General features: G+C 42.5%; 6 protein-coding genes across 9 annotated transcripts; 5 read left to right on the top strand and 1 right to left on the bottom strand.

The window, feature by feature from the left end:
* Positions 1 to 1,300: 1,300 nt before the first annotated feature.
* Positions 1,301 to 2,039, top strand: LOC138925496 (muscle LIM protein 1). The gene is made up of 3 exons (XM_043210858.2): positions 1,301 to 1,427; positions 1,562 to 1,702; positions 1,795 to 2,039. The coding sequence occupies exons 2-3, from the start codon at positions 1,588 to 1,590 to the stop codon at positions 1,956 to 1,958; spliced, it is 279 nt and encodes a 92-aa protein (XP_043066793.1). The 5' UTR covers positions 1,301 to 1,427; positions 1,562 to 1,587; the 3' UTR covers positions 1,959 to 2,039.
* Positions 2,040 to 2,181: 142 nt separating this feature from the next.
* Mlp60A (Muscle LIM protein at 60A) lies at positions 2,182 to 4,532 on the top strand. Its single transcript, XM_017238692.3, has 7 exons — positions 2,182 to 2,544; positions 2,619 to 2,721; positions 2,816 to 2,912; positions 2,979 to 3,075; positions 3,137 to 3,433; positions 3,486 to 3,806; positions 3,861 to 4,532. The coding sequence occupies exons 2-7, from the start codon at positions 2,704 to 2,706 to the stop codon at positions 4,129 to 4,131; spliced, it is 1,101 nt and encodes a 366-aa protein (XP_017094181.1). The 5' UTR covers positions 2,182 to 2,544; positions 2,619 to 2,703; the 3' UTR covers positions 4,132 to 4,532.
* A 43-nt stretch (positions 4,533 to 4,575) lies between these two features.
* On the bottom strand, positions 4,576 to 6,818 carry LOC108123396 (liver carboxylesterase 1). The gene is made up of 2 exons (XM_017238519.3): positions 6,141 to 6,818; positions 4,576 to 6,043 (listed from the first exon to the last, which is right to left on the bottom strand). The coding sequence occupies exons 1-2, from the start codon at positions 6,550 to 6,552 to the stop codon at positions 4,641 to 4,643; spliced, it is 1,815 nt and encodes a 604-aa protein (XP_017094008.2). The 5' UTR covers positions 6,553 to 6,818; the 3' UTR covers positions 4,576 to 4,640.
* A 6-nt stretch (positions 6,819 to 6,824) lies between these two features.
* On the top strand, positions 6,825 to 7,275 carry LOC108123430 (MICOS complex subunit Mic10). Its single transcript, XM_017238555.3, has one exon. The coding sequence runs from the start codon at positions 6,910 to 6,912 to the stop codon at positions 7,198 to 7,200; it is 291 nt and encodes a 96-aa protein (XP_017094044.1). The 5' UTR covers positions 6,825 to 6,909; the 3' UTR covers positions 7,201 to 7,275.
* Positions 7,276 to 9,545: 2,270 nt separating this feature from the next.
* Positions 9,546 to 14,076, top strand: LOC108123626 (uncharacterized). Its single transcript, XM_017238875.3, has 6 exons — positions 9,546 to 9,792; positions 11,008 to 11,094; positions 11,240 to 11,353; positions 11,429 to 12,059; positions 12,167 to 12,638; positions 12,725 to 14,076. Exons 2-6 carry the CDS (start codon positions 11,055 to 11,057, stop codon positions 13,778 to 13,780), a joined length of 2,313 nt encoding a protein of 770 aa, XP_017094364.2. The 5' UTR covers positions 9,546 to 9,792; positions 11,008 to 11,054; the 3' UTR covers positions 13,781 to 14,076.
* A 331-nt stretch (positions 14,077 to 14,407) lies between these two features.
* snama (something that sticks like glue) lies at positions 14,408 to 20,064 on the top strand. 4 transcript variants are annotated; one of them, XM_070278285.1, is made up of 11 exons: positions 14,408 to 14,545; positions 15,221 to 15,406; positions 15,465 to 15,705; positions 15,765 to 15,938; positions 15,998 to 16,137; positions 16,196 to 16,354; positions 16,414 to 16,709; positions 16,778 to 17,112; positions 17,405 to 17,554; positions 17,615 to 17,908; positions 17,959 to 20,063. In XM_070278285.1, the coding sequence occupies exons 2-11, from the start codon at positions 15,241 to 15,243 to the stop codon at positions 19,886 to 19,888; spliced, it is 3,885 nt and encodes a 1,294-aa protein (XP_070134386.1). In that variant the 5' UTR covers positions 14,408 to 14,545; positions 15,221 to 15,240; the 3' UTR covers positions 19,889 to 20,063. The 4 variants fall into 4 exon arrangements, with proteins under 4 accessions (XP_070134386.1, XP_070134389.1, XP_070134388.1 ...); XM_070278287.1 differs by lacking the exon at positions 14,408 to 14,545 and adding an exon at positions 14,720 to 14,995 and having other exon boundaries at positions 17,959 to 20,064; XM_070278286.1 differs by lacking the exon at positions 14,408 to 14,545 and adding an exon at positions 14,720 to 15,004 and having other exon boundaries at positions 17,959 to 20,064.
* Positions 20,065 to 20,073: the final 9 nt, after the last annotated feature.

Raw genomic sequence — 20,073 nt, 5'->3', positions numbered from 1 at the left:
AATTAGGAATGATTCAGTGTCGCCTACAGTATTTATTTGAGATTAATTGCCAAACCATAGTGGTAATTAAAAAAGGCTTCCGTGTTGGCAGTGGATAATTCCCGACATGTCTGCAGCTAACCCTGAACTGTCGCCAGACCAAATGGGTGTTGAAGAACCGCTATTACCGATAATAATGGTATCTTAGCCATCTATACAAATATATCTATATGGATATAATGTTGGAAATGTGCGGGCAATCCATATTGTTAAAAATCACGAGTCAATAGGTCTGGCCTTCATAAATCTGTTAGGCTCATTGCCAATCGCAAGTGAGCGATTTACAATTAACAAATACCTAGATACAGGTTTTATTAATAGATATGTTTATACATGGGCATCGCATCTGATGCTGTTGATGATGATGATGAAAAATATTCATATTCATATGCATATGGATGGATAGGATGGATTCATCGAATGAAACACTTGTGGCTATTCGATCCCCGATTTCCAAACACACACTCGTAGATATCGCAGATGCCGTGATGTTTTCTAAACTGGAGCACTTCTCAATGTTTATTCAAATGGCAATCTGACCGATTTGAATCTGAAGATCGAAGATTGCATGTACACAGCATCGCGTATTTATTTTATTTTACAAATATCATAACATCGTGGGGTTCATATGAATAAATGTATGCGCAAGTCATTTATTTATGGATCTGGGTTGGCCAGTTATGAGTTATTTTCGTATTCCTAAGACTAAAATAAGGCCATGAATGTACTTTGATATATATCGTGTATGGTGTGTTCATATATTTTTAGACTATAAACCTATATACATACATACATACATCTTTACATGCACGGTGGCGGTGGTGTGCGTGCCGAAAGCTAATAAATTAATTGTTGCGTAAAATCGGCTTGATATATATGTAATTACATATATGTATGTACCTACATATATACCTGGGCTATGTAAGCCAACTCAAAAACTTTATATATCCCTCGGATTTTTCTAAACAAAAATAAAGAAAACATAAAAAAAAACGAAACCCACGCCCACTCTATGGTGCAGTGAGTGTTAAAAAAAACCGGTATTTTTTTTTCGAAAATCAAAGTGCCCCCGGACACCGGAGTGTTTGGGGCAAAGGAAAAATTCAAGTAACTGAGCTGTTACCAGCCGGGTTAACAGGAATGAGACATCGGCGCGGATATAGCCCGAGAGAGTACAACACAGTCCCCCCCACACACACAGCCAGCTGTGTGTATTGCATGATAAATAATGATATATTCAGAAAGTGCTGTTTTTATTACGCAAACTGTATTTTCTTAGTTGTGCCGTGTGCATCCCCAAATATAGACTACCTGTGTGCAGAATCTTTCCAGTCTAGTCCGCGGCATTTCCGACGAATAGGAACTACTTCACAAGAGTACCTCCGAAGGTATTTTATACATTATATACATTATTTCTTGAATATCGCGCGAAATTACTGATTACTGATTACTGACCGACCACCCGCCACCCAACCCATGCCAATTGCAATTGGACTAATTAGAGTTTAATTTTGTTTCGTAGACACACGCACTCTCACACACCTCAAAATGCCTTTTGTTCCCGTGGAAACCCCCAAGTGCCCTGCGTGCGGAAAGTCGGTCTACGCCGCCGAGGAGCGCGTTGCCGGAGGCTACAAATTCCACAAGACCTGCTTCAAGTGCAGTAAGTATCCAGGACAATGGATTTCGGATATCAAGAAGCTACGAGCTCCTCCTCCAATTTGGATAAAAATTGAAAAATTTCCCCTTTTTCAGGCATGTGCAACAAGGCCCTGGACTCGACAAACTGCACGGAGCACGAGAAGGAGCTTTTCTGCAAAAACTGCCACGGACGCAAATACGGTCCTAAGGGATACGGTTTCGGTGGTGGTGCCGGCTGCCTGTCCATGGACACTGGCGCCCACTTAAACAGAGAGTAAGGACTAAATTAAAAGTATATGTTTTGTATGAAAAGTGTAAAATTCCTTGAATTAAATGTGTAGTTTTGCTTTCTATTAGAATCTGTATGTGTTTAATGTTTTTCATTGCATTCAAGTGGGTGCATCCTACATATTACCTATATATCACTCCCCCAGTTGTACTCGTACCCACTTGTCGGATTTTCCTTATTTGTATTTGGGGCCAAAAAAGAACACCACCCGGGGGGTATTCATTTCCCCAACTGGAAATATTCCACTTGTACATATAATATATATATATATAGACCTATATGGTTCTATGGTATTAATAAATTGTTGTATTTTGTTTACTGTAAACTGATAAAATATATTGTGGGTACAATAAAAGAATTTATTTTTAAGATTATTCACGTTCTATTTAAAGAGACTATTTGTTTTCTCTGTCTGTCGCTGTGTGTGTCTATATGGAAGCCCCCTCTATCGAATTGTGTATTCCCCCAAAGCGTAGTCCGTCGTAGTCGGACTGACCTTTCCGTATTTCTCTTGGTTCGTTTTCGGTGACTAAGACGAATAGAGGAAATAGTGGATGTGGTGGCTTTCGTTGCGGGTAATGATCCCCCCAAATGAATGTCCGTTTAAAGAACTACATATAATTGAGGGAAGCATCTGAATCTTTTTCAGATTTGTTCAGCCAAAAATTCCACCCAAGGCACCTGATGGGAAAGGCTGTCCCCGGTGTGGTATCTATGTTTATGCCGCCGAACAGATGCTGGCCAGAGGAAAGGTGAGAAAGGCCCGGGAGCCCCAACCAATCGCGATTCGCGACACATCTTTTCATATTCGGGGGCACACTTTCTATTAATTATTTTCTAAATTAGGGATATCATCGGAGGTGCTTCAAGTGCATACAATGTAACAAGACTCTCGACTCAACTCTGCACTGTGATGGTCCCGATAAGGACATTTACTGTAGAGGTATCCTTACACATCTACTATGATATTGATTTTTTATTTCTTAAGAATAACTATTAAATAATATAGGTTGTTATGCGCAAAAGTTTGGCGCCAGGGGCTATGGGCACATTGGTATTTCGTCCTTGGGACTGATGTCCGACATCAAGGATTCCGAATGGCAAAGGTAGTGCCATAATGCTTAACACAAGGCCCTAAAAAAAATAAGAACCCTTTATCTTTATTAGCGAAATGGCACCAAAAACAGCCGCCATTAATGTGGAACAAATCCAGGCCCCTCTGGGCGAAGGATGTCCGCGTTGCGGTGGCGTGGTTTTCGCCGCGGAACAGGTTCTCTCCAAGGGCAGACCCTGGCACAGAAAGTGCTTCAAGTGCCGGGACTGTACCAAGACCCTCGACTCCATCATCGCGTGCGATGGCCCGGACAATGAGGTCCACTGCAAAACGTGCTACGGCAAGAAGTGGGGTCCTCACGGTTACGGCTTCGCCTGCGGGTCCAGTTTCCTGCAAACCGATGGCGTATCGTAGGTAGTTTCTCTTCAGGGGCCGGATAGTCAATGAAATAATACTCTACAGATTGGAGGACATCGCGTCCCAGCGGCCGTTCGTCTGTCCGGATACCACCTCGATCAAGGCTCCGGATGGGGAGGGATGTCCTCGATGCGGTGGTGCAGTCTTTGCTGCCGAATTGCAGCTGTCCAAGGGGAAGATGTGGCACAGGAAGTGCTTCAACTGTGCCAGGTGCCACCGACCCCTGGACTCTGTCCTGGCCTGTGACGGTCCGGATGACAATATCTACTGCAAGCTCTGCTACGCGAAGCTCTACGGACCAAAAGGAGTCGGATACGGACACACACCAACCCTGGTGTCCACTAGTTACGAGTATACTCCCAACTGGTGAGTGCATCTCTCAAGTTAGTATAGAGTTTAGTGTAAAATGTTGACTTCCAGTTGGGGAGCTATCGACCGGAACGGCCCCAAGTCGGAGAACGGATGCCCCAGATGTGGCTTCATGGTTTACGCCGCCGAGCAGATGAAGAGCAAGAGTCACGTCTGGCACAAGCTGTGCTTCTACTGCTCGGAGTGCCGAAAGTACCTGGACTCGACCAACCTGAACGACGGACCCGACGGCAACATCTACTGCAGATCCTGCTACGGCAAGTTCTACGGGCCAAAGGGCGTGGGCTATGGCATCGGAGCTGGCACCTTGACAATGGCTTAAATCTGCGACCAAAAAAGCGTGCTTAAGGACTGATCCCGATTTCCAAAAGCTCCAAATTGTTGATTGGGTTCCTCAGTCCTTAAGCGCCCACATTTTTGAGGCTTACGATAAAGGGTAGTATTGCACTTCTCCCGGAAATTCAAATCTAAATTTTAGCTCCAAACACGAAGATTAGATTGGAAATGCAGTTAGTGGTGACTGGTATAATAGTTGTATGTGTTTTCGAAAGTAAGAATCGAAATAGCATTCTAAGCTGCGACTGAAACTATATGCTTTGAATGGCGAAAAACGAAACCCCACAACCCATTCGAACTATCATTTAAGGATATATATGGCACCGAACACTCTATCTATATGTTTCGAACCAAAACGACCAATAAACGAAATATTTGAAACACCAGGATCGATGGTTCTCTTGTCTCTATTTATTTATTTATATATATTCAACGGTAGGACAGATTATTGACAGAGGATCTAAGCGGTATATTTGCAGGGATTGTATTTTGTATTTAAAATATATTAACGATTATGGGAAGAGTACATAGTATTGGAAGGGACTTTACGATCATGGTCAGGGAGCCGCCGGAGTTGGTGGAGTTGCAACAATCGGCGGAGAAGTACAGAATCTTCGGGTACAACGACTTCCAAAAGTTAACCCGTGGGTTGTTCAGCAAGTTGTCCGTATTGAAGCTCTCGTCTATTAGAAGCACGGAGTTATTATTCGGGGTTATGGGGTTCCACTTTATGTAAATATTCGCATTTGTGGGATTCGAGGTTTTCGCAAAGTTCGCCCACAAAGTCATGACTATATCCGCAATCATCTTATCGTTCGACTTCCAATCGATGGCATTTGTCATGTACGGATTGCCCCAGACGAAGACCTGGTCGAAGTACTTGGGCACACTCACCCAGCTGGGAAGATCCTGGAACGCGGACTTTGGTCGTGTCTTGAAGAGGTAACTGTACACCGTATTGTCCTTGCTGATCATGTCGGTGAACATCTGCATGGGGGTGATGTAGAACTTCTCCGTATGGGCGCTCATGATTTGCTTGTTGGCCTTTTTCACGTCCGTATCCGAGTCATTGGCGTACATGAAGTTGATGGCGTCCGAAATGAGTTCGTAGTTGGAACACCATTCGCTATTCCGGACCAGCTTGTGCATGTCGGTCACAGCGATATCTCCGAAGAACTCCTCCAGATCGGAAGAGCTAAGTTCCGTGTCCAGATTGTCCTTGAAGAGGGTCAGCACTTCCTCCATGTCCGTGACTCCGATGATGACGGGCACCTTGTGAAAGCTTCCCCTCTTGAAGAGCGTCTCGGGCTGGTTTTCGATGAACGGATAGGAGGAGTTGCTCAATCCGAAGTCGACAACAGGTCCCCAGCTGACCGAGGGAAGGTTCTCCGAGAGTCGCTTTCCATCCACTCGCTTCAGGCATTGCATGAACAGCGAAGTTGGTCTCCGGGGGCAACCGAAAGTGCTCGAAACCTGATCCAGGGAGCCCTCGTATTCGTACGGCATTTTAACGGTGGTCAGGGGATTGCCGGACATAATGATGGCCTTGTGGAAGCCGCCCTTCGACCACTCGCCCGACGTCATGTGGAGGGCCACACTTATCGCTCCGGCATCGTGACCCATAAGGGTAATCCGATTCGCGTCCCCGCCAAAATAATTAATGTTTTTCTTCACGTAATACAGGGCGGCGGATTGATCCATTAGACCGTAGTTGCCCTGGGCCTCGCCATCGTCGGTTGTAAAGAAACCGAATATATTCAGGCGATACGAGAAGGTAACGACTATAACTTTCTGCTTAAACACCAACTGGAAGGGCACCACGTCCGTGGGACTACCAGTGGAGAAGTCTCCGGAATGGATCCACACAACCACAGCATATCCGTTCGGTCCAGGCAGGCCTAAAAGAAAAGGAAGTGGGTTTTCAAAAATGTATCTATCGTTTCACTTTGTATTTTATTTTTGCATCTTAAGGATGGAAAACAATCTTTTACTTACCATCAGGTACAAAAACATTAAGATACAAGCAGTTCTCTTCGTATTTTCTGCCACCATCATCGGAACTCGTTTCGGAAGCTATTATTTTACGGATTTGTTCGGTTTCTTTGGCCACGGAAGGCATTGGATTTTGCCAACAGTCCGGAGCGAATGAGGTTGCGTTGAATATCCCCTTCCATGGTGTTAGTTCGATATCCGGAGGTGAAAATCTCCTGGCATGTGCGTAACGAATGCCCAGATAAGCTTTAACATTCAGGGTTCGAAACATTTTCAAATATGTCCCGGATATAACTCCATTGCCCGGAATATGGATAAACGGTGCGTCCACACATTGCGCGTATTTAAAACTATAGTTACTGACTATGTGATAAAACAAAGCTAAACCAGCTAGGAAGTTCCTTTTGCACTTCATGATTCGTCCGATTCCTTCACATCTTTCCGTGTTTTGAACTTAGGCGACACTGTTCGCAATCTTTCAAGGCACGCGAGGTTTCCGGTTACCATGGCAAAAATACACAAAAATATTGTTGCTAGGATTTTGTAACTATGGCAGTCCATCCATCTCCATTTTGGTGGGGTACTGTTTTTATTTCTCGCGACTACGTCACCCATCGGAATGCTGTTAACCCCATAATGCCCCAAAAGTCACCCCCGAAATTCGAAATGCCCAAAAAAGTCTAGGGTCTAGACTTATTTCCATTAAATGTCAAGGTACACATTTGTTGTTACACATCTGGAAAACTGCTCAAAATCGTAATAATATTAAGTAATGGCCAAGGAACCGGAGAAACCGGAAAAGAACCCCAAAAAGGAGCCACCCAAACCCGAAAAGAAAGTCCAGGAGCCTGTTGTTCGGTCTGAGGAGAGCATTACCCACGACAAGTGCATCACGGACTTTTGCCTCAAGGGGGGAAGTGGTCTCCTAATCGGCGGCGTGGTCACTCTCTTCTTCACACGTCCCCATACGTACCCGATGTGGCTTGGCCTAGGAGTCGGCATGGGAGTGGCCTACGACTGTTGTAATGCCCGTTGGAGAGCCTACGATGCATACCACCGCTAGACCTCAACTAGCTTATCCAAAAATATTATTTTAGACGAGAATTAAATTTATTTCATAAATGTACCTTGATTTAAATATGGGGCTCTACAAATTATTTTTCGCTCTTCAGAGGGTAGGCAATAGAAGAAGAATCAAGTAGGTTCAATTCAAATCTTTCAAGGACTCCTTTGGGCCCCTTGAAGGGCATCGCGAGAGGCCATATATGGTAATTCTGAAAACCCTGGATTTTAGTCCCATCAGAAAAAAGTGAAAAATGTCGGTCAAAAATTTCGTCCCAGGATTTTGATGCAGTTTTATTGGAAATCGAACTACAAATCTTTCAAGGTATTCCTTTTAAGGATCGGCTGAAAATTGGCCAAGATATGGGCATCGCAAGAGGCTATATATGGTAATTCTGAAAATCCTGGATTTTAGAAGGGGAGCCATCAGAAAAAAGTGAAAAATGTCGATCAAAAATTTCGTCCCAGTATTTTGATGCAGTTTTATTGGAAATAGAACTACAAATCTTTCAAGGTATTCCTTTTAAGGATCGGCTGAAAATTGGCCAAGATATGGGCATTGCAAGAGGCTATATATGGTAATTCTGAAAATCCTGGATTTTAGAAGGGGAGCCATCAGAAAAAAGTGAAAAATGTCGGTCAAAAATTTCGTACCAGGATTTTGATGCAGTTTTATTGGAAATCGAACTACAAATCTTTCAAGGTATTCCTTTTAAGGATCGGCTGAAAATTGACCAAGCTATGTGCTTCGCAAGAGGCTATATATGGTATTTCTGAAAATCCTGGATATAGAAGGGGTAGCATTAGAAAAAAGTGAAAAATGTCGGTCAAAAATTTCGTACCAGGATTTTGATGCAGTTTTATTGGAAATCGAACTACAAATCTTTCAAGGTATTCCTTTTAAGGATCGGCTGGAAATTGGCCAAGATATGGGCATCGCAAGAGGCCATATATGGTAATTCTGAAAATCCCGGATCCAAGAAGGGGAGCCATCAGAAAAAAGTGAAAAATGTCGATCAAAAATTTCGCTCTAGGATTTTGATGCAGTTTTATTGGAAATCGAACAACAAATCTTTCAAGGTATTCCTTTTAAGGATCGGCTGAAAATTGTCGAAGATATGGGCATCGCAAGAGGCCCTATATGGTCATTCCGGAAATCCTGGATTTTAGAAGGGGTCCCATCAGAAAAAAGTGAAAAATGTCGGTCAAAAATTTCGTACCAGGATTTTGATGCAGTTTTATTGGAAATCGAACTACAAATCTTTCAAGGTATTCCTTTTAAGGATCGGCTGAAAATTGACCAAGATATGTGCTTCGCAAGAGGCTATATATGGTATTTCTGAAAATCCTGGATTTTAGAAGGGGTCCCATCAGAAAAAAGTGAAAAATGTCGGTCAATCGAACTACAAATCTTGCAAGGTATTCCTTTTAAGGATCGGCTGAAAATTGGCCAAGATATGGGCATCGCAAGAGGCAATATATGGTAATTCTGAAAATCCTGGATTTTAGAAGGGGAGCCATCAGAAAAAAGTGAAAAATGTCGGTCAAAAAATTCGTCCCAGGATTTTGATGCAGTTTTATTGGAAATCGAACTACAAATCTTTCAAGGTATTCCTTTTAAGGATCGGCTGAAAATTGACCAAGATATGGGCATCGCAAGAGGCCATTTATGGTAATTCTGAAAATCCTGGATTTTAGAAGGGGAGCATCAGAAAAAAGTGAAAAATGTAGATCAAAAATTTCGTTCCAGGATTTTGATGCAGTTTTATTGCAAATCGAACTAGAAATCTTTCAAGGTATTCCTTTTAAGGATCGGCTGAAAATTGACCAAGATATGGGCATCGCAAGAGGCCATTTATGGTAATTCTGAAAATCCTGGATTTTAGAAGGGGAGCCATCAGAAAAAAGTGAAAAATGTCGGTCAAAAATTTTGATGATTTTTAATTGGAAATCGAACCCCAGATGGTTAAAGGTATTCCTTTCGGGGATTGGATGAAAATCGTGCAAGATATGGACATGGTTGTGAGTATCCCAAAAGGTATGTGAATATGGCGAACTTTGCAAGGAATTCCACCACAAAAACCGGTTTTGATGCAGATTTATTGTAGTGCTATCAAAATTTGTGGCTTAAAAGTTAGTAACGAAAGCCGCCCGCTTTCTCATACGCCGTGTTGGACGAGAAATGGCTGAGAGCTCTTTCGGACACTTACAAATTCCGTCAACGTAACGAAACGGAAAAACAAAAGCAGTGGCAAACCTGTTTTGGCGCATAGTGGGTACCCCTACTTTTGGCCAACACAATTAATGATGTTGACGTTCTCTTCGTGCCGCGCATGTGTGCAAGCCATGGTAACTCCGTTCAGAGTCACTTTATGCTTCGTCTTTGGCTCACCAGCGGCAACGGCAGCGGCAACTTCGAATTTGGAACCAAAAACATATTTTTTTCAGTTTTGTTCGCTTTCGGTTTCATAATTAAATCGTCTAGTGGAGTGCTTTAATGATCTCGTTCGAAATATGTTTTAACCAGATCAGTGCATTGTGAGATTGAGTTTCAGCCTGAATTAATATGTTTTCACAAATGCATCAATAAAATGTATGTATATGCAGATTTGTGGCGATCGTAAAAATATAAAGAAAATATTGTGAATTAGTTTTTAATAAAAACCCACACCCAAATACAGTGGAGGTCTTGAAGTGATATGTCCCGACAAAAAAACTGAATTTATTAAAGATCTGTGGCCGTTTGCGATGTGGATTTAAGCCTTTCTCTATTTAATATTTCTCAATGACCTAATGTTTCATTGTCTTCAAGCCTGGCCTGTGTCTGTTTGTGTGCGTTTGCATTAGGCGAGTGGTTACATACAGTGGGTGAGAAAATAATTCGTACTGGCTTCAAGTAAGGTGTTTTATTCAACTCAAGCTGATCAACTGCTGTACGCGATGTACATTGTACAATGAAAAAAGTGATCTGACCAGTTCTTGGTGTTGAGGCAGTACCTTTAAAATTACTTGCCAAAGTGATCTAACAATCCGACAAACAGCTTTTGCGAGTCAAAGAGCGAAAGGCTCTGGTATTCCATATTTCTGTTTCATTTTGTTTTTGTGCCACCAAAGTCACCCTACTAAAATTGCTTTACGCGATTCAATGCCACAAGACGGCGGCGACTAATGAATATACTGAAAACAACTGGTACACCACTCGTATGATAGTAAACCACTACTACTGGTAGTCAGCATTCGGAATGGTGTAACGATCGAACGTTCGAATCGATCACAATCGGATCATAGGAAATCAAAACAAAGTTAACTGTATCGTGCGAGTATATAGAGCTTTACATAAGAGACCTACTTACATGAATAATTCACGGAATTAATCGCTGAATGTACACACTCACTTTTACGACCCACATGCTGGCCAGGCCCACAGCAATTACGCATGGAAACAAGTGATACATACAATGATAAATCTGATTTAATGATAATTTATATAGCCTCAACCCTAAAATATTTTTAAGAGTTGTAAAAACCATAAAAAGTGTATATTATTGCATATATTTGCGATAAAAACTCAATGATATACCCAATGATATACAATTCAAATTTGCGAGATCATCCACTAAAGAGATGTGTTTGAAAAACTTGTAATATAATCCTAAATTCAACGTCTTTTGTTTGCCCCAAATTCAAAGACTTAATTATTCAGCCAGCGGAGTATTTATTTAAAAATGTGTTAATCGAATTTGGTGAAAGCTTTCTTTCCATACTAACTTATCGAATCTTTGTGAATATCAACTATTTTCCTTTTCAGACTTTATACAATTTTTCTAAGCTTTTGATCTGTATACCTTTGTAAAGATGTTACGATACCTGCTAATTCTTTGCGCCCTCAGAAGCGGTAAGTTTGCATTTTCAAAGTTTCCTTGAAACGTTTATAAATATTAGTTAATTGGATGTGTGCGATTTAATATCGCATAATCGAGCTCTTTAGTATGATAATATATTGTCTTAGCCACGATATTGAATTAATTATCCATCTGCAGCTTATTGCGGTGACACCGAGTTACTAACTCAAACAGTTTATGGGTTTTTGGACTTTACAACCACAATTGGTAATACTGTTATGGTATTCTCCCCACAAAGCTCTCCTGCATTCGGTGAGTTCCTTTTCTTTCCTTCCCCCTAATTAATAAATAACATATAGATGAACTTCAAACTTCATTTTTTTATAGAAATTAAGTCGAATAGTACCCACGAAATTATAAATATTATAGAAACAAAGCCGGAAGATTCTAAAAAAGAAGAAGAAATCAAGCCAACTCCTTCAATTGTGACACAATCGAATGTTCACGTAGAAACCGAAACTTCCTATGTAGATTCCTATAATAATATTTCCAACAACTCCCCCATCGAAACCCTATTGAATACCCCTGAATACGATCTACTTTCGCGCCAACCCGAGCAATATGCCGAAGAAACCTATCGTCTGGTTAACTTCAAGTCGAGGAACGATGCCGATCGCCAAAGAGTGTATCCATCCAAGAAAGAACCAAATCACGGATACCAGACAAGATCGAGTGAGGTTAAAACCGTGCTGGCTACCACAAAAGATTTTGCGAAATTTTCAAAAGTTTCTCAGTACCCGAATTCAAGTACGGAAAAAAAGAGTAAGCCACGTCAGACGCGAACAAACAAACCAGTGACGGCGTCTACCATCCAGCCGAGCAAGACTGTGAGAGAGTCTGCCCCGTCGACTTTGGTGTCCAGTAAGTCGTCGTCGTCGTCGTCACGCAAAAACCAGCAAAATGGTCGCGATAACCGAGGCTCCAGCACAAGAAAATCATCGCGGCCCAAGGGAAAAAGGTAAGGCCATTGTTTAAGTGTGAGATCTTTTTCGAATCATTGACTTTTTGCTCGCCAACTTAATAAGCTTGCCACAATTCCATACGCATATAAAAACCTACTTTCAGGAGGAATAAGCATACCCAAAGCTCCAAAGTCGTGGTGACTCCATCATCGACAGAAACCTCCGTACGCCATTCATATCGCACCAAAGCAAATACGGTCCAGGAAGAACCTGTCAGCGTCGTTAGCGCCAACACCTTCAAGCTTAATAGACGTCCTGGACGGTGGCAGTACAAGTCATCGCCGAAGCCCAAGGTTAACATTAGGAAGAACGCCAATCCCAATGTTCCCACTACCATCCAAAATGATACTTTGCTAACGGAAGACATCCTGCCAGAGATAATCACCAACCAGGCCATCAACAATGGAAGGGATTTGGAAGCATCCGGATCCCAAAATGGACCTGTTGCCAACAATAACGAAGAAGCCAACTCCAAGTACTTTGTGCAAACATTGAACGTGGAAATATCCACTCCTCAGCCTTTCATAGACACCTACTACGAAATTGCCACCATCAAGACTCCATTTATATTTCAGGTTAGACAAGTTCCTATTTCCTCTCCTCTTATAATGTATTGTAACTTAGTTTTCTAAATGAAACCATAATATAATACTTTTTTCAGGCTGGCGTTGTTAAGAAAACGCGTTTTCTGACCGTAACTTCAACAATAGAAAAAGTTATCCAAGAGGAGCACACCAAGGAGTATACCGAAGAGGATGGTCCTCTTACAGAGAATATCCTAGAAGCTACTTCCAGCATGGACGAAAAAACCCTGGCTGGTAGCATCACTACATTGAAACCCATTATTTTGGGAGAGGAGACAGAGACTCCTAGCTTGGAAACGATCACCGAATCCTTTTCAATCACCCAAACTAAACTAAAAACACAAATCCTTCCTGTTATCTTTGAAAAACGAAATGAAACCATCCAAATAACTCTGGTCCAGACATACGACTATACCAGCCTGATAACAGTGACTCAGACCATTTCCCCATTGAGCGAGGACGTCAATCCCTCAAATAACTTTAAGGACTTTGAAGGAAACCTGGATGAGGCCGGGTCGGAAATAAACTTGGACCTTGAGTTTGGCGATGAGGATAATTTGGGAAAATTCGATGCTAAAATCAAGCCCAAGAACAAGGTGGAGGTGAAGAGCAATGTGACTAACCCGTTGATTCCGGAAACAATTAGCTTGCCGGAAACTGTGCAGAATAATTTGGTAACTTCGACACGTCCGGTGATTAAAATGGAAACTCTTTGGGAATCACATGTCGTTCCACTGGTTAGGGGCACCGAGACGATTTTGAGAACGCTCTCAAAGTCGGTTGGCGTTGTTGAGAAGACGGAATATGTCACGGATGTTGCCACTATTTCTATGCCACCACCCTCATCGCAGTACCCATTCTCGATCAATCCGTACTTTAACCCGCTACTGCCCATTCCTCCACAGCAGCTAATTACTTCCACTGAAATCCAGCAATCCATGGTTACAAAAACCAGCTCAAAGGTTTTGAAGCTTACTTTTGGAGCGAGAACTGCTTACACCACCATCTTCTCCACATCCGTTGTCCCAACAGCTGTTACGAAACTAATTACAGCCACTATTCCCGTTCAGCACTCTGGATCCTTCCCGAACTACTATCCTCCTCCGTATCCTCCCTTTGCTTACGTTGGTTAATTCATAAATACATCGATGCAAGGAGGGAGCGCCTGAAACCATAAATTCAATTGAAATTAGAAATCCTGTATTATAATTAAGTTCATGTGCAAATATCAAAAGGCGGTGATACAAAAGCAATAGATTTTATTAGATTTTACGTGAACTTTGTCGCAAAAGTTGTAAATATAAATAATTTAAATAAGTCTAAATTTAAGAATTAAACGAATTTTTTGGATAATTAGATAAGCAAAAAAATGGTTGTTGTTTGGTTAAACTGCTCAGTTAATAAATTTTTTGAACCCTTTATTTCCTAATCCGAGATTTGTTTTTCTTTTATTAAAAAATCGTAAAAATATTTAAAAAACAAAAAACTTATACGCTTATGAAATTTTCAATCAGAGCTTGCACTCCTTGGTTTCTGTTTCATTTCCATCGTTTCTATTTAAAGATATTTACTATATTTTACCAATAATTTATTTGTCGGGGAGCTGTTTGTTGTTTTTTAAAATTTGAGTTAATATTATGAAAATCGAAATTTTTATTTATTATTTAATTTAAATAAATATTTATTACCTATCCTTACCTGGCATCAATTATCTCATGATGCTAGTAGGAATGTACTGAGTCATTGAATGAAGAGTATGTAAAATACAGTATGTAAAATTCAGTATGTCAAAAGTAGAGATTAATCGATAGTTATATCGATGTTTTCCGCCTCTAGTTTTGATATATTATCAACAACCCTACAAAAAAAAAAGTCGTCGGAATATGCTTAAAAATAGTGTAAGTAATTGATGGTTTTCCACAATTGTTTGCCGGCTTTTGACAATTGGCTTGTGCTCCATACCGCCCGGCGTTGAAGGCGTTTATCGTGGACTTTGAATACGCCGTATTTCGTGGATGCAAAGCGCTTGTATAAATGTGTGTTTTCGCGTGTATATTTTTATGCACATGCAGTTTTTGTTGTTAGCATAACTGAAAAATTCGATTCGCGTAATTTATTTAGTTCCGGTTTAAGAGTGCGGCGCTTTAATATATTTGATTATTGACCCTTGCATGTTTGCGGCCCTTTGCCTATTCCGTCAATTGTGAGATTTCACCTTGCACACACACCTATGTTGGCATTAACGTGTCTTGTGATTAAATAAAACATCGGAAGCCGTGGTGATTATATATATTAGTGGATTTGGATAAGTTTGTGGCCCACTTTTGCTCTGCGGACTGTTTAGAAAGGTTATTTTGGTAATGTGTTTGATCTCGCATCGGATTGCGTACTTGTGCTAACAAACCTTAGATAATTCCAGAGAAAACCTTATCTCTGCGGCAAGCCAATCTCATTCGTGAGATGGCATCTGTACGTCCGGTCTTATATACATAAATCAGTATTATTTATCCATTAAGACCTACATTGTAATCTTGTAACCCACCGCTGATAATAAAAAATATCTTTTGCCGCAGATCCGCAATACCATTTAAATATGTCGGTGCACTATAAATTCAAAAGTACTCTCAATTTCGATACGATTACGTTCGATGGTCTTCACATTTCCGTCGGAGACTTGAAAAGGGAAATTGTACAGCAGAAGCGACTGGGCAAGGTCATCGACTTTGATCTGCAAATCACAAATGCCCAGAGCAAAGAAGGTTTGTGTACGCCGATCCTCGTAAAGTTCACAAGATACAGTCTTTTTTTGTCCTTCAGAGTACAAGGAAGATGGAACCCTGATTCCCAAAAACACCACACTGATTATATCCCGAATACCAATAGCCCATCCGCCAAAAAAGGGCTGGGAGCCACCATCGGCGGAAAATGCCTTTACCGCGGCGCCGACGAACAAGGCGCAGGACAACTTCAATATGGACTTGTCCAAAATGCAAGGCAGCGAGGAGGACAAAATCCAAGCCATGATGATGCAAAGTACTGTTGATTATGATCCCAAGACGTATGTGCTGAACTCGGTAGAAAGGACTCTTTTTTAATTAAATTTCAAAAATATTGTAGATACCATCGGATTAAGGGTCAGTCCCAAGTCGGCGAAGTTCCAGCTTCCTACCGGTGTAACAAGTGCAAGAAGAGCGGTCACTGGATTAAAAACTGTCCCTATATTTTGGGAAAAGACCAGCAGGAAGTCAAACGAAATACGGGCATTCCACGGTCTTTTAGGGACAAGCCAGAGTACGTACTCTAGGATAAGTTTATTTCTAACTAAAATTTATACAAAAATACAATTATAGAGCGGATCAGGAAGCGCAATTTGTATTGCCAGCCGAACAGAACCAAGAGATACCTGAGGACTTGATATGCGGAATATGCCGGGATTTGTTCGTGGATGCAGTCATGATACCCTGCTGTGGTAGTTCCTTTTGCGACGATTGTAAGATTATAAGATCTTTTATAGTTTAAGAACTTGGTTAATGTCTAATTATACTCAGGTGTGCGCACTTCATTACTTGAATCGGAGGACAGTGAATGTCCAGATTGCAAGGAGAAAAATTGCTCGCCAGGCTCGTTGATTCCAAACCGATTTTTAAGAAACTCGGTTAATGCCTTCAAAAACGAAACTGGCTACAAAATCAGTAATGTTAAATCGGGTAAGCTTACCAAAATTAATAGATTTTAGGACATTTGATTTAAAAATATTGTATTGCAGCTGTTAAGCATGAAGAGAAGCCGCCCGTGGAAAAAGAAAAAGAAAAAGAAGAGGAACCTCCAGTCGAGGAACCACAGCCGGAGGAGCCAGAGAAACCAGAGAAGGCAGAAAAGCCGGAGGAAACAGAAACCAATGGCAAAAAGGAGCAGCCCAAGTCGGAGTCACCAGAACCGACTCCGGCTCCTGAAGAGCCGCCAAAGGAGAAGGAAAAGGACAAATACGATTCTGATTATGAAGATAATATAACAATAAAAATGCCCCAGTCAGCGACTGATTCTGCTCCAATCTCAAGAAAGGTGCGATGCAATTTTCCGTTTAAATCCAAATCCTTTTCTAAAGTTTTGTATTTTTTTTATTTTTAAAGGCATCTCCAAGTTACTCCCAGAAGCCTAGTGAAAGCTCTCACCGGCGAGAAACAAAGTCGGACTATGCCGAACACGACCAGCACCGTCCATCAAAGTCCGAGGCTGGCAAGAGTGAACGAAGCCTTCTGCCGACGCCCATTGGAACGCTTCCAAACTACCAGGGTCACATGATGGGCGAGGAGGAACGGCGGGCTGAGGAGGCGCGTCGCTCGAGTGCATATAAGCAGTCGTATATGCCAATGCAGAGGGGCCCGCCGCCGATGCACATGATGGGACATCATATTCCATCCTACAACAACGGGTACAACAGCATGGGTCAGAGGCCTCCTCTAAGGTAGGTTACTATTCCCCACCCTACACGGATCCTGCGCCAAGTGGATCGAGATTTCAGACAAATGGATTTCTGAGCTGGCAGCTGGTTATCGTCCTGACTGATCTCCTATTTTTAAGCCACCTAGAGACATTAAATGATTAGTTAAGATTACCCTAAGTTGTAGGCTGTGGAGCCCTCGGGCTTTGTTGTTTCGTTACCAATTTAGTGTTTTATTAAAACAGCAATGTTTTTTAAAAAAAAAAAGTATCCACTTTTATGCTTTTTGAATTGTAATAAACTTCTGAAATTGCAGCTATGTGCCGTATCAGAACCAATCCGTACACCCAATGCGTGCACCGTACGGATCGTCGGGAGGAAGTATGAATATGAATATGTCACAACCATTTCAGTCCCCAAATTTAGCATCTATATATCAAGGTGTAGCCGCCAAAGTCGGTTCTGGGTAAGTGAGGACCTTACTACCGTGTATAGAGAAAACACTATAACTTTTATGGTTTTACAGGCTAATCGATGATCCCTTGGAGGCCTTTAATCGCATCATGAAGGAGAAGGAGAGGAAGAAGGTGGAACGTTTCCGTAGCTCCGATCATCACCGGTCGAGGTCACCGGATAGGCAGCGTCATCGGTTCAAGTCGCCGTTATACGAAAAGGACTCTATGAGGGAGAATTCAAAAGACAAGAGGCCCCGTTCTCGGGAGAGAAAGCGGGAATATAGCTATGAGAGGCCCAGTCGTCATCCTCGTTCGAGTCGGCCACTAAATGATGGCTCCAAGTCTCCTGGTAGCCGCATGAAAAGGTAACCTTTTTTGATTTTATTTTTCAATTGAACTAATCCCTGTTTTTTAGATCTGCGCATCGTCGGTCGACTTCTCCGAAACCTGCCTACAAAACAGACTACAGAGACAAACTATACAGCAGTAAGCCCTTCGCACCTAAACCGGATGTCCTTGAGCCTCCGCCGCCTGGATTCGAGCCGCTGCAGCTTACCGAGGAAGATGGGTACAGAGGCAAACACCCCACTAACATGGAAGTGTCTCATAGTAGCGGCAGCAAGAGCGGTAAGAGGCACGACGAGGGCAGGAGCGAGGAAGTGCCCCGCAAAAGGCAAAGAACCCGCAGCAAAAGCAAGGAGCCCAAGCCGCCGCTTGATAGCAGCTACAGAAGTCTGACACCGCCGGCCAAGATCACCACTCCCAAAATGTCGGCGTCCCATATGCGTGAACGCGAGTCCACGCCTAAAACTCCGGAGGCTATGTACGACGACTACTTGGAGTCGAAGCCTCAAAGCAAGTCGTCAGATCCGACAGAAACTAATGAGCCTGAATCCGGGTCGAATGTGGGCAAGGAGAACAAGGCCAAAAGTCCTACGGCATCCAAGGAACGAAAGAAGAAGAAAAAGGACAAGACCGAACGCAAGAAAAGCAAGAAGGATAAGCGGTCCAAGAAGGAAAAGGGTGATCGGCAGAAGAAGAGTGCTTCAGTGAATAGATCTGACTCCGATGGCAGTCCCCAGCTAAACGAGCCGCAGGTGAAGTCCAACAGATCTCCCGAGGCGAGCTTCGAACTGGAACCGGCTTACGCTTCTCCAGTACGTACTGTGGACACTGCAGAAGCTCCTCAGGCTAAGAAGAATCATGCTCACGTAGAAGCCACTACTGAGGATAAGTCCGCCACTAGAAACAAGCGCAACGATGGCAGCCTTTCAAAGTGGGAGTTGGAGGAAAACAGTTTGAGCTTCAACTTGGATGACTCCAAGAAGTTTGGCGGCAACTCAGACGATCCGTCCGAAATTACTTCAGAGGTTATTCGCAAGGCGGAGAACGCCATATTTGCCAAGGCTATCAACGCCATTCGTCCTGTGGAATTCCAGGTTATTATCAACTCAAAGGGCAGCAGCCGGGACCGTTCCATATCCATACGAAATGACAAGGAACGCTCCGTCTCGCCGAGACGAACCGGCAACAAGTCGGTGAAGGAAAGGCTGGGAATCAAAGTTGTCCGCGACAGAAGCCGTTCGCCGGAGAAGCCGAAAGACAGGCGAGAGGATCGCCGGGAAGCTGTACGGAAAGGATCCGACGATGATGCATCACACCGAGGACGATCGGACCGACAAGCCAGCAGGAACAGGGATAACAGAGATACTAGAGATACCCGCGATAATAGAGATAATCGAGATAACAGAGATAGAGATAATAGAGATAATAGAGATAAAAGAGATAATAGAGATAAAAGGGATAATAGGGATAACCGAGACAACAGAGATAACAGGGATAATAGATCCCGGGACAGAAACGCCACATCCGAGAAGCGGCAGGGGCATTCCTACAAACGGGGCTCGTCGCCGGAAGGTGACAGGAATCGGCGCAACTATAAAGAGCGTTCCGACAGCAAAATCGCCAAGCTTGATCAAATCAATAGCGACGACATGGACCGGAGGGGCCAGCGCAACGCCAAGTCTGGAGATAATCGAACAATTTCCTCGGTGGCATCCAAGCCGAGCCGGCAGGAGGTAGCGAAGCCGTGCCGGCCGGATAATCCATTTAGAAAGTTTGGGGAAACTAGTGGAACGAGTGGTCTAATTTTAAAGTATGATAACCCAATGCATAACGATGCAATGTCCTCCGACAACAGTGATCAGAGGAAGCAAAAGGACAAGAAACTGAAGAAGCATGGAAAATACTCGTCCACCGAGTCGGTGAGGAGCGAGAAGCGCAAGGATCTGAAAAGCAAAAAGAAGAGCAAGATTTTGAAAAAGAAGAAGAAATCAAAGAAGTAGAATATATGCGGATTTGGATAGGCTAGAGATTAAGAAAAAAAAATATATAAATATTGAAGATTTCTGTGTACAAATCAAAGATTTTTAATGTATGTATTAATCATGCAGATAAGTAAACAAATAAAAACAGATCTACTCAAGGAAACATGATGATTGCTAGTAGTACTTGGATATAGATTTTTGAA

The sequence above is a fragment of the Drosophila bipectinata genome, chromosome 2R (assembly GCF_030179905.1).
Source record: "Drosophila bipectinata strain 14024-0381.07 chromosome 2R, DbipHiC1v2, whole genome shotgun sequence".
Taxonomy (NCBI): domain Eukaryota; kingdom Metazoa; phylum Arthropoda; class Insecta; order Diptera; family Drosophilidae; genus Drosophila; species Drosophila bipectinata.
This window is presented reverse-complemented; position numbering and strand designations above follow the sequence as displayed.

Bases quoted from the DNA above. Each gene is read 5' to 3' on its own strand.
- LOC108123430 (XM_017238555.3), top strand. From the start codon at position 6,910: ATGGCCAAGGAACCGGAGAAACCGGAAAAGAACCCCAAAAAGGAGCCA.
- LOC108123626 (XM_017238875.3), top strand. From the start codon at position 11,055: ATGTTACGATACCTGCTAATTCTTTGCGCCCTCAGAAGCG. The intron at 11,095-11,239 runs GTAAGTTTGCAT...ATCCATCTGCAG, and splicing joins TCTTTGCGCCCTCAGAAGCG to CTTATTGCGGTGACACCGAG. The intron at 12,060-12,166 runs GTAAGGCCATTG...ACCTACTTTCAG, and splicing joins TCGCGGCCCAAGGGAAAAAG to GAGGAATAAGCATACCCAAA.
- LOC138925496 (XM_043210858.2), top strand. From the start codon at position 1,588: ATGCCTTTTGTTCCCGTGGAAACCCCCAAGTGCCCTGCGTGCGGAAAG. The intron at 1,703-1,794 runs GTAAGTATCCAG...CCCCTTTTTCAG, and splicing joins CAAGACCTGCTTCAAGTGCA to GCATGTGCAACAAGGCCCTG.
- snama (XM_070278287.1), top strand. From the start codon at position 15,241: ATGTCGGTGCACTATAAATTCAAAAGTACTCTCAATTTCGATACGATT. The intron at 17,113-17,404 runs GTAGGTTACTAT...CTGAAATTGCAG, and splicing joins GGTCAGAGGCCTCCTCTAAG to CTATGTGCCGTATCAGAACC. The intron at 17,909-17,958 runs GTAACCTTTTTT...CCTGTTTTTTAG, and splicing joins CCTGGTAGCCGCATGAAAAG to ATCTGCGCATCGTCGGTCGA.
- LOC108123396 (XM_017238519.3), bottom strand. From the start codon at position 6,552: ATGAAGTGCAAAAGGAACTTCCTAGCTGGTTTAGCTTTGTTTTATCAC. The intron at 6,044-6,140 runs GTAAGTAAAAGA...CTTTTCTTTTAG, and splicing joins TAATGTTTTTGTACCTGATG to GCCTGCCTGGACCGAACGGA.
- Mlp60A (XM_017238692.3), top strand. The intron at 3,076-3,136 runs GTAGTGCCATAA...TATCTTTATTAG, and splicing joins AAGGATTCCGAATGGCAAAG to CGAAATGGCACCAAAAACAG. The intron at 3,434-3,485 runs GTAGGTAGTTTC...AATACTCTACAG, and splicing joins CTGCAAACCGATGGCGTATC to ATTGGAGGACATCGCGTCCC.